The sequence below is a fragment of the Anastrepha ludens genome, chromosome 4 (assembly GCF_028408465.1).
Source record: "Anastrepha ludens isolate Willacy chromosome 4, idAnaLude1.1, whole genome shotgun sequence".
Lineage (NCBI taxonomy): Eukaryota > Metazoa > Arthropoda > Insecta > Diptera > Tephritidae > Anastrepha > Anastrepha ludens.
Window position 1 is genome coordinate 128,008,654 of NC_071500.1, and position 16,637 is coordinate 128,025,290.

General features: G+C 38.2%; 1 protein-coding gene across 1 annotated transcript; it reads left to right on the plus strand.

The window, feature by feature from the left end:
• Positions 1-23: 23 nt before the first annotated feature.
• LOC128861134 (protein midgut expression 1) lies at positions 24-6,837 on the plus strand. The gene is made up of 2 exons (XM_054099053.1): positions 24-824; positions 6,223-6,837. Exons 1-2 carry the CDS (start codon positions 772-774, stop codon positions 6,419-6,421), a joined length of 252 nt encoding a protein of 83 aa, XP_053955028.1. The 5' UTR covers positions 24-771; the 3' UTR covers positions 6,422-6,837.
• Positions 6,838-16,637: the final 9,800 nt, after the last annotated feature.

Below are 16,637 nucleotides of genomic sequence, written 5' to 3' on the forward strand. Positions count from 1 at the left end.
TTATTGAGGACCAACAATTTCCGGTTATGTTTTCACAGATGCAATTCAAATTTAACCACTTTGCGTCCACATCCACTTCTACGTGGAGGTGTGTATTTAGACAAGGAGGAGAGTGTTTCGGAAACGTTGCTCGCTTTCAAGCAACCATTTATTCATTTGTGAATGGAATTTTAATTGTCAAGAAAACAGATGTAATGCATACGAGGTGGATATGTTTCTCGCATATATGATTCGTGGGTGGGCGTCGTGTGGGTGAATGTCCCATAAATTTTCGCATAAAAATTTCTATAAAGGCCCCACGTTCTGTAAATGGGTTAAATTTATGCAGAGCAAATATGAAAAAATACTATAAAATAAAAATTGTCAAAACTGTCAAATGATTAGAATACTCCCTTACAACTCAACCCAGCTAGAACATGAAAGCAAAACTCAATATAAAATTTAATAGTTTTTTGTTGTGTATCACACCGTTCTGCGTGTAGGTACTATAGCAAAAAGTACTTGATTCACACGCCACTTGCGATTCGTGATTGCTAACGACATTACGTGGATTTTGCGCGCGTTAAAACAAAAAAAATAACTCATTAACAACTTCGTCAATCACTGAAAACGATTTACAATTATCGAACGAACGAAAAGGAAGAAAAATTTATACTTTAAGCAACTTGTTCTCGTTTCACAATTACGGCTTCAATAATATCAAATAATAATTTTGATTGAGCTTTTTGAAGTTACTGGAAATATTATATTTAATAAACAAAAACAGACAAGATGTGCGGCGCCTTGTGGGAGTGTATAAAATGTCCAGGAAAGGTTGTGTGTTGGTAAGCGTTTGTAGATATTTTGTTTTTTTAATTATAATATAAAAATACAATAAATATCTGTGCCATCTGAGTATTGCCTTCAGATTTTACGAGGACAAGGGAGCTTTTCATGAAGTTGTGTAATATTTATGTACTTACATATGTACATACATATTTATGTATCATATATTTTTGATAGATCAATCATTGATAGCAGTGTATAAGTCCTTGTACTAAATACATATAAGGGGAATGTAAGTAGATGAAAAATAGAGAGGTTAGACAACGAGAAATATTATAAAATTAAATTGAATACAATGCAATGATATAAAATAAAATAAATTAAGTAACATGAAATAAAAAATTTAAAAAGATGAAAAATATGTCCGGAAATTAAATGAAGTAAAATAAAGTGTCGTAAAATAAAAACAATAAAAAATAAAGAAGTTAAATTAAATTAATAAATAAAAAAAAATAAATAAAAATAAAATAAAATGAAATATAAAAAAATAAGATAAAAAAAAAATAAAAAAAAATAAAAACAAATGAAAAAGTAAGATTAAATAAATTAAAATAAAAAAAAATTAAATAAAGTGAAATGAAGTGTGGTAAAATAAAATAAAAACAATAAAAAATAAAAAAGTTAAATTAAATTAATAAATAAAATAAATAAAAAAAAATAAAAGTAATAATAAAAAAAAAATTTAAAAAAATAAAATTAAATAAAAAGAAATAAAAAAATAAAATTAAATAAAATATGCCCACAAGGGCATCTCTCATACAGAGTTGACGGGCATGATAACACAGTGGCCCCTAGTCACGACCCCGCACGGACATCTCTCACTGAGGGGTGCTGGAAGTAACGACTCCACGGCTCCGAAGTTTCAGCGAAGAAGAAAACATACCGCTAAAATGCCTAACATGCCGTCTGTGTGAATGCATGTCTAAAGGGAACAGTTAACCCTTCAGGAAATCTTCAAGCCACCTGGCAGAAGGTTTAAAACGCAAATACCCATTTCAAAAAACGGAGAGCCGCAATAATTGCAGCCGAGTGAGGATATTCGCTCAAGTGTCGGCAGAAGCCAAGGCTCATCGACATCAGATAGCGGAGTCGGAAGTGGTACAACACGAAAACTGCGACAAGTGTTTGTCAAGTTAATCTTGGGATCACAAGAGCAGGCACAGCGTATTCAATTGACAACGCAAATGAGTGTGCATGTGTGGGTGTGCTTTTGGCAAAGCTGGCTGTTTTGATAAAGATCTCTTGTACATAACGAAAAATTTTGGTAACAAACAAATAGAATAGTTGGAAATTTTGATGGCAATGAGATTAGTCGGGGACTAGGCGCAGATTAGTTGGGGCGGAGCTTAGTTGGGAACTAGTCGGAGACTAAACGGAGGTAAGTCAGGGAATAGTCGGGGAGTAGTCGGGCTCTAGTCGGAGACTTCACGGAGATAAATTGTGGAATAGTCGGGGTCTAGTCGGGGTCTAGTCGCAAAGGAACATTATGTTATACTATGATCACTATTGATCTATTTATTTTTTTTAATTTTAATTTCATAAAAGTTTACATAACTTTACAATTATTATATAAACTTACAAATAACGGCATCACCAGCAGAGGCTTTCGACTGACATAATGAATAACAACAATATTAGATACGTCGAAGGAGGTCAGTTTGTCAGGTATTAGTAACTGAATAGGATCTGGATTACCAATGTAATAATGTCTCTGGTGTTGGAGTGCAAAACAGGAAGACAAAAGATGATTCAAGCTGAGTGAAAGGTTGCAAAACAGGCATCCCCAAGGTTCAGCGCCATGAAGCAGGTGGGAGAGGGTGATAATTGTATGGCCAAGACGAAGAGTAAGTTAATTAACAGAGCGAATAAATATTTGATGTTGTCCATGGGGCCATTCCACTTGAATAATAGAAAATAATTCAGTTTTTTATTCCCTAATAAAAAAAATTTAATCTAGAAAAATTTTAATGACAACCGAATTTGTATTTTAGTACCACAACTCAATAAATGTATTGAATTATTAATTATATTAAATTTATTAAGCAATAATCGCTCACAGACTATTTAACAAAATTCATAACCGAGAGCGTTGAGTTTAGAGTAAGTTTTAGCAATATTGATTTAGTGAAATAAAAATCAGGGTCGGTAGAATTCGATGTCTGATTAAATTCATTAATAGTCCGCTCAATAAGTACAAGGCGAGCATAATTATGTTTGGCATAATTTAGTTTGACATTTTCAGTATAGAAAAGTAGGAAACATGAAGGTTTCCCAGTGGTTAATTAAAATTTATTGCTCTAAGAGCGAAACGGCATTACACGAAATAAAAGTTAAGGAGAGAAAATAACGTCTTTATTTAAAGATTTAGATTCAGCAGTAAAGCTGCAATTAGTGGGGCCGTAGCCATAAACCCAAAACCGTAACTATAACCACAGCTGCAACATTACATCATTTTTCGATTAGTCATGCCGTAATCATGAACAACTGATATTGAAAAAGAGTTAAGACCGTTCCCCCGACAGTCGGTTCTACGTTACCGTAACGACCCGGATTTACTATATATCCGGCCAAGGACTGTCACTCCAGCAGCACTCCCCGTACATGTATGGGGAATGTTTTTACTGCTATAACACCAACAACAACAACAACAACAAGAATTAAGACAACATTAAAATACGGATAATTTTCCACTAAGTCAATTAATTTTTCGTCGCTCATTTCTAAAATTCAAATTTTTTTTGCAAATTCCAAACAAATGTAAAGTTATTCACAGTTGCTTGCAGTTACGGGGAAAAATCAATATTCAATAGTTACATACGGTTACGGTTATGGCTATGGCGCTATGGTGCAGCACCTATAATCGTTAACAGTGATGTCCATATGTTTGGTCAGAACAGCTTATTGCGAAGGAGCGGCACCACTATTTGCACCTTAGTTGTCGTTAAATGCCAAATAATGCTAATAACCACACACAAGTACATATAAATATATTAGTAATAAAATGAATATTGAAGTGAAGGCAGGAATTTCAGAGGTATAAGCACTTACCTACACATTTGTGTTATTATGAAAGGAATATTGAGGTCAAGAACCTTCAGTGACTCCTTTTGCTTACGATGATTTAAATTGAAAAATTGCTAAGCCGGTGTCAAAGGCGAATAGAAATGGCGCATAAAATAACTTACAATCCCCCTACATATTTGTTGTAGTTGTTACTTTCTAGCTCAAGGTCTTGACTAATTGAAATATACTCGAACGTTACCCTAAATTGGTATAGGTCAATAACATTTTCTACCAGGACATCTACAGGGTATGCCAACGTATGTATATTCGTCCCATTCAAACTCTACTACTCATAGTTGTTTACCAATAAATATTTGTGCTTTACGCTTCAAATTCGCGAACTCTTATGCAAATATAAACGCATTACATACATACATGCATCTGCTCGTGAAATTGACACTTGCATTACAAGCCTGGAAACACTTGCAATAAAAGCACTTGGAAATATACATTTTATATTGAATAGCCCACTAAATACTTGGCAATCGAAAAACATGTGAAAACCCAAAAGCCGACTCCTCAACATGGCTGAGACGTATGAAAGCTATAAATTGTTGATAACGTTTTTACTGTTAAGCGCATATGACTGTTCGAGTAATTAATGAAGCACCGATAAACAATAGGTGCACAGAAATATGTACTTTTTTTACTTGCATACATTTTAAGTTCTTACTAAGTATTTTTATATTAGGAAAAAAAAAATCCATTAGGTAGATGGTTGTAGTGATCGATATCTCGTAAAGTACAGGGTTGGCCATATTAAACTGACCCATTGAGTAACCCTATAACTTTTTACTGTAATTTCAGATCAGCTAATGACATACCGCGTTGGAAGCGTCAGTCGAAGGAGATTTATACCATGAAACAGTACACCCCAATAGAACGCGCTGAAATTGTTCAGCTGTACATTCAAAATTCCTTCTCGATTGTAAAAACGCAACGTCATCAAATCATTATGAGTGATGAGGCCCATTTCTCCTTGAACGGAACCGTAAATAAGCAAAATTGCCGTTTCTACGCCACTGAAAACCCTCAAATTATTGAAGAGGTACCTCTCCACGACCAAAAAGTTACAGTCTGGTGTGGCATTTTGCGCTGATATGGTCATTGGGCCGTTCTTCTTTGAAAATGGTCAACACCAACCATTGACCGTCAATCAAGAGCGTTATCGGGCCATGATAACCGATTTTGTGATGCCGATTGTTCGTGAAAATGGTATGGAGCACTTCTGGTTTCAGCAAGATGGCGCACCACCACACACAGCACGAGCCACCGTCAACTTATTGAAGACTTTGTTCCCTGGCCGTTTGATATCAAAAAGCGGCGATTTTGACTGGCCGCCACGATCACCGGATTTGACGCCACCGGACTTTTTTCTTTGGGGCTATTTGAAATCTAAGGTTTACGTCAACAAGCCAAAGACACTAGGCGCGCTTAAGGCCAATATCCGACGGGAAATAGCCGCCATATCGGCCGAGACGCTGGCCAAAACTATGGAAAACGCCGAAAAACGGGCACATTACGCTATACGAGCTAAGGGCGACCACTTGCGCGATATCATATTCAAAAAGTGATGTAAACGAATCTCCTTGAACTAAATTAAATGTTTTTCACAATAAAACACAAAAAAATGTTTCTTTTTCCATATTTTTTTAATAATCACATGGGTCAGTTTAATATGGCCAACCCTGTATATATCAAACAATTTAAAGTTTATACTCATTGTGAAGGTGACATTTCACACTACAAAAATCATTAATAATAATTAAACAAACCAAAAATAATAAAATATTCCACCAAACCAAATTTTATAAAGAAAAACCTTTGAGAACAGTCTTGACAGCTGATTGTTAATTTTGCAGCTAATCTGCCATATGTGTAATTTAATTTTTGTGGATTTATTGGAAATCACTACAACGGCAAAGAGGAACAAATATTATAAAAAATTGAAACTTAATTAAGTTAGACTTTACTTAGTCCTGCCATAAGTTGTGTTACTAGTTAAGTCCGTAATGCATAGTAAAATTTGTCGCAGAATTTATGGCCAGACTAAGTAGATAGAATAAATAAAATATCTTAAATAATTGGTCTATAGAGTTTCTTACTTTCTAAAGCGATTGCATAAACCTACAAAATTCCTTTTCTTTGTTTTTTCGCCATGAGTCTGCTCTCCTTTCGGTGTTTTACTGGCCTGACCTGATGGCCACTTTTGGTCCCCAGAATTGTGTTCAACTCACAAAATTACCTCTCATATTAATTACAAAAAAAAAAAACATGTAAAATATTATATAAAAATAAATTATATAATAGGTTTTTTTATTTTATCATTTACAGTTGCTGCCAATGCGCGCTAAAAATGGTCCTAGGGATTTTATGTTCACTCTTTGGACTAATTGTCGTTATCGGACTGATCGTGTACTTCACAGTATTTTACCACAAGAATAGTTCCAGCGACGATCAACAAAAACTTTTAAGGGAGGCCATCACTGCTGCGCCGCTAACATTTAAGGATTACTTCCAAAAACAAGATTAAACAGTATTTAATTTACTCTAACATTAATTAGAGGAATTTTCTTTAATTTAGTAAATCAATGCTAAAACATTTGTTTTTTATCAAAATTTCTAACTGTTTAGTCAGAATTTTTTTTTAATTTGCGTTGATTTTTGAGTTTTCTTCTTTTTTTTTTTGGTTTTTGTTGACTGTGTTATGAACTTTCTTTAAATTTTTTTACAATATGTGAAAGAAAATGTGGAGCAGCGTTATTAAAAAAATAATTATAAGTAATCAATCAACGCGAATTTTGGCCGTCAGTGTATGCAGGTTGTTCGTAATTTTTTGTATAGAAACCAATACAAATGTAATATTTTTATATGTATGCATGCACATCGGCAACTGTTTGATAAAAATAAATAATAATTTTGTAGTGCGTAAAGCCTTTAGTTAATCTTGTCTAAATTTGTTTTATTGGCCAGGGGCATAAATACTTCACTTTTGTTTTTTATTTCGCAAACTATTTTTATTTTATTTACAATTGTTTAGCGATAAACGAGGGGATGTTTATTATGTCTAATCAAGGCGCCTACAAATGTTTCAGGTCTTTTATTAGAAGCATGAGAACTATCGATGTATGATAACTATGGTTTGACAGCGCGATCGGCAAACTGAGTTGAAATTTCTCTTAAGTAAGGTTTGAATCATTTAATGCCAGAATAACGCTTTAAGCTCACACGATCGGCATTGTTGGAATGCGAGCACCTTTGTAAGGTTTAGTGCATTCTGCCAATTAGCGATATTAGCAGTAGCAAATAAGCCGTTCACATACTGGACATATGTTTAGAATGTCGGGGTCGATTCGGGATAGGTAAGAGTTTAGCCTGTTACAGTATCCAGAACGTAATTGTGCCAAGAATACGCGGGTCTCACAAGGAAGCTGGAGCTCTTCATCTGATGTAGGTGGTGGTTGGACTCCGATTACGGTATTCGGTGGCTGGGAGCTTAAGAAGGTCGTGGTGGTCTCCTGATGAATGTCGTTTATTGTCTGTCTAAACACTGTCTGGTCCAGTAGATGTCTGTTCGTGTGTCCTGGATCTCGTCGGCGTAATTGAGGAGGTGTCTCCTGACGTGCCTGGGAGGCGGCTTTGGCTCAAGCAGGTGCCTGCAAGGGTTGAACCTGCGGTAGCATCTTAACAGAAGCTGCTTGCTGAGCAGTTTATTGTGCTCCTTTACCGGGAACATCTGAGCCTCGTTGTGAAGACGTTGAAGAGGGGACATCAGGAGGCAACCCGTCGCTGTCCGAATAGCAGTCTTTTGGCAAGTCTAGAACTTTATCCACTGCGTGCCAGGCAACCAGACAGGTGCAGCGTACTTTAGAACGACTGGCCAATTGCCTTAAATGTCGATAGCAACAATTCTTTGTTTTTGCCACAAGTAATGCCGGTAAGCGATTTGAGGAACTTGTTGCGATTTTGGACTTTAGTGGCAATTGCGGTTGGATGCGCAGAGAAGGAGAGTAAACTGCCAGAGGGTACACCCAAAATTTTGGGATTGTTAACAGTGGGACTGGGTGTGTCATTGACTTTTAACTTGAGTTGCAGTTTGACCTCCTTTATCCAGGTGCTGAAGAGGAACGCCATGGCGTTCGTGGGGAAAAGTTGAGGTAGACGTTCACTTTGGCGCACAGGCCATCAATGTCATTGCCCGAAGCCATTATCGTGCAGTCGTGCAGGGCAACTCCCTCTGGTGGTTGGAAGAGCTTCGATAGATAGATGGTGAACAGCAAGGGTGAAAGGACACTACCCTGCGGAACACCTTGCTTGATCTAAATTTTTTTCTGGTATTTTGTTGCTTATTTTTACTATAAATACTCCTCTTGATGCCCTATGTCCCACTAAGGATTGATGACCGGAAGAAACGTTTACACCTCTATGGTTTTAATTCGCATTCAGTAAATTCAAACGCTTTTTAAAATGTGTAAAAAGGTGTTCAATGTTAAGAAGTGTTGAGAGAAGAACATTTAATATTCTTGCATTAACTTAAAAGGGGCAAAATATAAAATTTTCACTTTTAAAATATCAAATTTTATAAGAACCAACAAATTTTCATTAACACTAAAATCTTCTCAGAGTGACTTTTTTTAACATTCTTTTGTTTAATAACACAGTTTTTTTTAACTTACAGTTTCGGTAGCTTTAAATTAAAAACAAAGAAACAAACACCAAACATTTTGGGTATAAAAACACTAAAATTATTGCGAAGAGCTGGCAACACTGCATAACTCAACTAATGCGACGTCACTCCCTCTCTGATGGGCACAATCCTGTTTCTATTATTCTTGGGTGGACCATTAAAACAGTCGCATAAATCTGGGATCGAATCAGCGAACGTACATATTTGAATTTTAGTTTCAAGTATTCAGAGGAGATTTTTTTTATTTTATAAGTGATCTTGGATTTTATTTGATTTACTTTTGTATTCTTTGCTAATTAAGCATTTTATGTGATAAATGCAACAAGTGACCATTAACGAAGTACATATTTGATAGAAATAAATAAAAAATGAATTTGCATTAGTATCATCTTTTTATTTAACCTTAAGTATAGTACAAAGGCTTTCAATTTCACTTGAAAAGTATTTTGAAAATTATTTACCTACTATTTTCAAAAATACTTGAACGGAATCGACAAAACCAAATTGCACGTAATTAGCCGTTACAGTATCGGCACCATTCACAATTGCAACGGCCTGGCTTGCATTTTCGCGTTTATCAAAGAAAAACTGAAACATGTACCGAATTTTCTCTTTGTTGACTTTCATTGTTAACATCCTATAACTCACATCTGGGTGGAACAAAAAAAAACGCAGGAAAAGAATCTTTTATGAATCTACCGAGGAAAAAATGAATTTTTTTCCCGCAAACTAATATTTTATTATTAATTTACATTATATTTATTCCCCTTTATTCCTATTGGAGCGCGCCAAAACTTTATTTAAGTACATACAAAATCAACACTGCTAAAAAGTATTTAGTGCTTTGAAAAAACGTAAATACATTTTTGTCAAAAATGTGTTGTAAAAGATATACAAAAACGAAAAAGCAAATCATATTCATAAGCAAAATAAGAAACCAAAAAAGTTCTGCAGTGTCCTTTGTGCATCGGTATAAACAATTGCAAGTGTTATGTGTTGGTAAGCAAGATTTTTTTGTTGTATATTTTTGTTATAATAAAGAGTTCAGAAACTATTTTCACAGTGTTAGATTAATATCTGTTTTTTTTTTTTCATTTTGTAGTGGCTGTAGGTACAACGTATTTTGTGCCACCGGTTGCATTGTGCTGATCTCTTCAGCGATATTATTCTTAATCTGTTTTGCAGAGTTTATCTACCACAAAAGCCCAGATGCCGACGAAGAGCATTCGATTGCAAAAGAATTGATAAACTTTATTTTAAGACCTTTTAATAGTTGATAACTTAAGTATACCTTTGGGAGAATAATTGACATAAATAAATATGTGTGCTCAATATTCTTCTTCACAACAAAAAGATGTATTGGAATATTTGTTAAATACAAATTGTTCCGAAAAATTGTATTATTTGATTTATTAAAATTTAGTGTGTTTTGTGTGGTAAAACGGCTTTTTCCAAGTTTTGGTGCTTTTTGAAAAGAAAAAAGGGAAGTGCACAAACTGAGCGACACAAAAATACAGTGGTCACACAATTATTCGTACACCCTGCGTAGAACGTACTAAACTTTAGCTTTACGCAAAATATTTGCTGTGACAATATATATTTTTTTTTTTGGGTCACGGTAAGAATGTTACATTCCTAATGAATTGCTGCAAACAAAACTCCCGTTTTTTGCTGCAAAACATTTATTCGTATACTTTCAGCTCATGATATTGTTGCTGCAAATGTAACAGTCAAAACCGTTCGTGTTTTTACTAATATTGCTGAAAACGAAATAAGATTGGTTTTTCTTAGTTTTTATCGCCGATTCAGTTTCAGTTGCGCGTAATATCTCGATTGAATGGGACCAGGCTCGGATTTAGCATTAGAAATGCGTAGAATTGATTAAATTGTACTTGGAAAACAAGTCTCTGCGCGAAATCGGCAAAGAAATTGACAAATCGCATTCTACGGTGCAAATTGTTATTGCTAATTACGTTAATACTGGTAAATTGGAAGCTAATCATCATCAAGCTGGAAGGCAAAAAATATTGACTTCACGTGAGGAACGCATCAGTCGCGCAAAATCCAAAAATAACCTCCACGATACTATGCCTAAATATTCAAGAGTTTTTGCATAAAAAAGTAAGCCCATAAACAGTCGGTAATTGTCTGCAAAACGCTGTTTATCATAGTAGAGTGCATGCCGCAAGCCCTACATTTCAGATATTAACAGAAAGAAGATACTATACTACATAAATGAGGCAGACTTTTAATATTTTTGCATGAAATTGTGCCCTATTTCGTTATTGCCTTAAGTTCTCTAGTTCCAGAAATGAATTTGAAAGTTTTTGTTCATTAAATATAATTTTTTACGAATATGCCCAAATTTTGTTCTTTTGTATAAATCGTCCTAAGAGTATCAGGCATATCTGTTTATAAACTGTGAGTTTATGAATAAATTGTGTGACCACTGTATATCAGTCGGCTGTCAGGCATACAAATCGACAGGCCATTGTTTCACAGATGTTGGCAATATATGATTTCAAATCTATCATCACATGAATTGCCAAATTCATTCAATTTTCTGTATCGATTGGCCATTTTATTGAAAGAAATCAAAAATTTAGTGTGTGGGCATTACGTGGAAATGTGTGTTTACCTAGTAAGTATCTTTATTTAAGGGGTTATAAAAAATTAGGAGGCGTTTTTAGGGAATTTTTATACTATGTACAGTGCTTTTCAAACTTTAAACGCGTTTTTCTCAAAATGGTGTTTTCAAAGTCAGTGACCAACATTACTCGAAAACAGCTAAACCAATTAGTCTCAAATTTAAACACGAGCTTTGTAAATAAATTTTGTAGTAATTAATAGAAGATTTTTCTCACCGAAAAAAAATTTTTTTTAACCATTTAAGGCCGTAATTTTGGTCAAAAATTTATTTGTTTTTTTTTTGAGAAACCGTCATTTTGTCAAAAAAAGTTATATTGCTTATTCCTTCTATTAATTCCTAGATTTAACATTACTTTAACGAAATCTGTTTGGTTTTTAACACACTTTTATTAGCTCGGGCTGTATGTATGTACCTACATATGTATGTATGTATGTAACGGAATCTTTGAGCTAAATTTTCACTGGCTTCTAAAAATCTGATCGACTTGGAATTGTGCACACCTATCAAGGACCGATGACAATGCAATAATTTGATAAACGTTTTCCATTATCCTTATTAGGATTGCCAGGATTAATATTTTCTTTTTTTATCTGTGGGCAAAAAGTAAGGTGAATTTGGTTGTAAAATGAAAAATCTTTATTTATTCTTCTAAATCAATTTCATCCCCTTCAAGATAATCCCCTCTCGATGAAATACACTTATGCCAACGATTTTTCCAATCCCCGAAACATGCCAAATAGTCCATTTCCGGTATAGCCATCAGCACCTTCTTCGATTCAGCTTTTATCTCCTCAATCGACTCGAAACGCGTTCCCCGGAGTGGTCTGTTGAGTTTTGGGAATAGCCAGAAGTCACACGGACCCAAATCAGGCGAATATGGTGGTTGCGGAACGATATGCGTGGAATTTTTGGCGAAATGGTCACAAAGAACGAGTGCAATGTGAGACGGTGCATTATCGTGATGCAAAAACCGAGAGTTGTTGGCCCATAATTCTGGTAGACGAATTGCTTCACGTAAACGAAGCATTACGCTCAAATAACATTCCTTATTAACAGTTTGGAAGGACTTCATAGTGCACCACACCACGAAAATCGAAAAAAACTGTCATCATGACCTTTATTTTTGAACGACTTTGACGTGTTCTTTTCGGTCTGGCCTCGCCTTTAGCACGATATTCACTTGATTGGTCGGTTGTTTCAGGGTGGTAAGCATAAATCCAAGTCTCATCTCCCGTATTGATGCATTTGAGCTTGTCCTGATAGTCTGAAAGCATTGTTTCACACACATCAACGCGACGACTTTTTTCCAAGAGATTGAGAGTTTTCGGTACCAAACGAGATTTGACTTTTCGTAGGCCCAAATGGTCTTTCAAAATAGTTTTCACAGATCCTTCTGATATTCCGATCATATTAGTAAGGTCTTTAACAGTCAACCGACGATTTTTGAGCACTAACTCCTTCACTTTATTGATGTGTTGGTCATCTGTTGACGTCGGTGGTCGTCCGGAGCGCTCCAAGTCATCAACACGTTCTCGACCCTCTTTGAAGTCTTTGTACCACTTATAAACATTTTTCTGCGACATGGTCGAATCACCAAATGCCTTCTGCAACATTTTAAACGTTTCCGCAGCCGAAATTTCATTCCGCAAACAAAATTTAATGGCACTTCTCTGCTCAATCAAATCAGACATTGTAAAAATCGAAAAATGCACTCTTGGTCGTTTGGTAAACACAAGCGTAAATATATTACTGATAATGACATTCACATGAATGTTGGCCCAGATGTTATTAACAGTGCTGCCAACTCATGAAAAAAATAACTACAGCGAAATTTTAATCCAGCGAATTTTTGACAAATAAATTCACCTTACTTTTTGCCCACGGTAGTAGATCTTCTGGTGGATGGTTCCATGTGTAGAAGTCCACGCAAGTGGGGAAAGTTACTGATCGCCATTCACTTGGGAGTGGCCAGGACGATTCTTCTACATATGGTCCAAGCAGCTCACAACGTCCGGGATTAGCCCACGTATCCTCTGGTTAGCTTCCGAACACCCGTCCGGGAGTGAGCTAAAGTGAGAAGGCGAAGCATCCCAGCATAGCTGGTTGTGCGCTGGGTTTGGGACCCGCCACTTAAAAAGCCCCCCCAATGAAAACAGCAACAGAGCCTCGGATGAGAACTTCCAACACTGATGACGACCCCTGCAAACGAAATAAGGAATACGATTTGAGGGCATGCACCTGGAATGTCCGGTCCCTTAATGGGGAAGGTGCCTCTGCCCGGCTGGTTGATGTCCTCGTGAGAGTAAAGGCTGACATCACTGCCATCCAAGAGATGCGATGGACGGGGCAAGGTAAGAAAAACATAGGACCTTGCGACTTCTACTACAGCTGCCATGTAAAGGAGCGCAAATTCGGTGTCGGATTTGTTGTGGGAGAGAGACTTCGTCGCCAAGTACTGTCGTTCACTCCGGTGGACGAGCGTCTCGCAATAATCCGCATCAAAGCGCGATTTTTTAACATCTCGCTAATTTGCGCCCACGCCCCGACGGAAGAGAAGGACGATGCGACCAAGGATTCCTTCTATGAGCGCTTGGAACGTTCCTATGAGCGCTGCCCCCGCCACGACATTAAAATCGTGCTTGGCGACTTCAACGCCAGGGTGGGCAAGGAGGGAATTTTTGGTCCCACAGTCGGAAAATTCAGCCTGCACAACGAAACATCCGGTAACGGACAGAGGCTGATCGACTTCGCCGGGGCCCGAAACATGGTAGTCTGCAGCACCAGATTCCAGCATAAAAAGATACACCAAGCTACCTGGCTGTCTCCTGATCGAAAAACGCGAAACCAGATCGATCATGTTGTGATAGATGGAAGACACGCTTCTAGTGTATTAGATGTACGTACGATCCGAGGAGCCAACATCGACAACATTACCTTGTTGCAGCCAAACTGCGCACACGCCTCTGTGCAGCAAAAAACGTACATCTACCTACGCAAAGAATGTTCGACATCGAAAAGCTGCAATCACAACAGACAGCCAGAAGATTCGCCACTCGACTCTCACTCCTGCTCTCGGAGAGCACTGCCCAACACACCGGCATGCGCGAGCAATGGAGCAACATTTCTCGTTCCCTACGTACCGCCGCCGAAGAAGAAATCGGATTCCGGCGAGCCCGAAAAAACAATTGGTACGACGAGGAATGTCATGCTGCCGCCGAAAGAAAAGATGCCGCCTATAGAGCCACGCTGCGATCGGGCGCAACGCGAGCCATGTGGGATCGCTACAGAGAGCTGAAAAAGGAAGAGAGACGTATTATCCGACAGAAGAAACGAGAGGCCGAAATACGTGAGTGCGAGGAGCTTGAGATGCTGGCCAATAGGAACAACGCCCGAAAATTCTACCAGAAAGTTCGGCGGCTTACAGAAGGTTTTAAGACCGGGGCGTTGTCCTGTAAGAACAAAGACGGCGATCTGGTGACTGACGTACAGAGCAATCTAAAATTATGGAGGGAACACTTCTCGAACCTGTTAAACGGTGACAGCTGCGCATGTCATAGAGAATGTGAAGATCCCGATACCCCAATCGTTTACGACGGAATTGTCGTTCCGTTACCTGACCATGACGAGGTGAGAATAGCGATAACGCGGCTAAAGAACAACAAAGCCGCGGGCGCCGACGGACTGCCGGCTGAGCTATTCAAACATGGCGGCGAGGAGCTGGTAAGGTGCATGCATCAGCTCCTATGCAAAATGTGGTCGGATGAAAGCATGCCTGCCGATTGGAATTTAAGTATGCTCTGCCCAATCCATAAGAAGGGTGATCCTGCAATTTGTGCCAATTACCGCGGGATTAGTCTTCTAAATATCGCCTATAAGGTTCTAGCGAGCGTATTGTGTGAAAGGCTGAAGCCCACCGTCAACCAGCTGATTGGACCTTATCAGTGTGGCTTCAGACCTGGAAAGTCTACCATCGACCAAATATTCACAATACGCCAAATCTTGGAAAAGACCCATGAAAGGAGAATCGACACACACCATCTTTTCGTCGACTTCAAAGCTGCATTCGACAGTACGGAAAGGAGTTACCTGTATGCCGCTATGTCTGAATTTGGTATCCCCGCAAAACTAATACGGCTATGCAAGATGACGTTGCTCAACACCAGCAGCGCCGTCAGAATTGGGAAGGACCTCTCCGAGCCGTTTGATACCAAACGAGGTTTCAGACAGGTTGACTCGCTGTCGTGTGACTTCTTTAACCTGATGTTGGAGAGCATCGTACGAGCCGCAGAACTTAATCGCTCAGGCACAATATTTTATAAGAGCGTACAATTGTTGGCGTATGCCGATGATATTGATATCATCGGCCTTAACAACCGCGCTGTTAGTTCTGCCTTCTCCAAACTGGATAAAGAGGCAAAGCGAATGGGTTTGGTGGTGAACGAGGACAAAACGAAGTACCTCCTGTCTTCAAACAAACAGTCGGCGCACTCGCGTATCGGCACCCACGTCACTGTAGACAGTTATAATTCCGAGGTTGTAAAAGACTTCGTTTATTTAGGAACCAGCATTAACACCGATAACAATGTCAGCCTTGAAATCCAACGTAGAATCTCTCTTGCCAACAAGTGCTACTTTGGACTAAGTAGGCAACTGAGCAGTAAAGTCCTCTCTCGACGAACAAAACTAACACTCTACAAGACTCTCATCATGCCCGTCCTAACTTATGGCGCAGAAGCTTGGACGATGACAACATCCGATGAAGCGACGCTTGGAGTGTTCGAGAGAAAGATTCTGCGTAAGGTTTTTGGGACCTTTGCACGTTGGCAACGGCGAATATCGCAGGCGATGGAACGATGAGCTGTATGAGCTTTACGACGACATAGACATAGCGCAGCGAATAAAGATCCAGCGGCTTCGTTGGCTGGGTCATGTCGTCCGAATGGATTCAAACGCTCCGGCTTTGAAAGTATTCGATGCGGTACCAGCTGGTGGTAGCAGAGGAAGAGGAAGGCCTCCTCTGCGTTGGAAAGATCAGGTGGAGAAGGACTTGGCTTCACTTGGTGTGTCCAATTGGCGCCGGTTAGCGCGAGAGAGAAACGACTGGCGCGCTTTGTTAAGCTCGGTCAAAATCGCGTAAGCGGTTATCGCGCCAATTAAGAAGAAGAAGAAGTAGATCTTCTGTAGAAGAGTAAGAAACGGCAGAGCTAACGCGCAGTCTGCGCCATAGATAACTAGATGTGAAACTTATTCATTTTGAGAGAGAGCGCGCCCATGAGGACGTTTCAAAACTTGGCAGCACTCAGACATTATGGGATTTTGAACAGCTGATAGGCGAAATAGCAGACTGCCAGAAGAAACGCGCCAAAAATAACAGACGAAAACAGTTCGTTTTTGCTTAATGGAGAATTGACG

Bases quoted from the DNA above. Each gene is read 5' to 3' on its own strand.
- LOC128861134 (XM_054099053.1), top strand. From the start codon at position 772: ATGTGCGGCGCCTTGTGGGAGTGTATAAAATGTCCAGGAAAGGTTGTG. The intron at 825-6,222 runs GTAAGCGTTTGT...TATCATTTACAG, and splicing joins CCAGGAAAGGTTGTGTGTTG to TTGCTGCCAATGCGCGCTAA.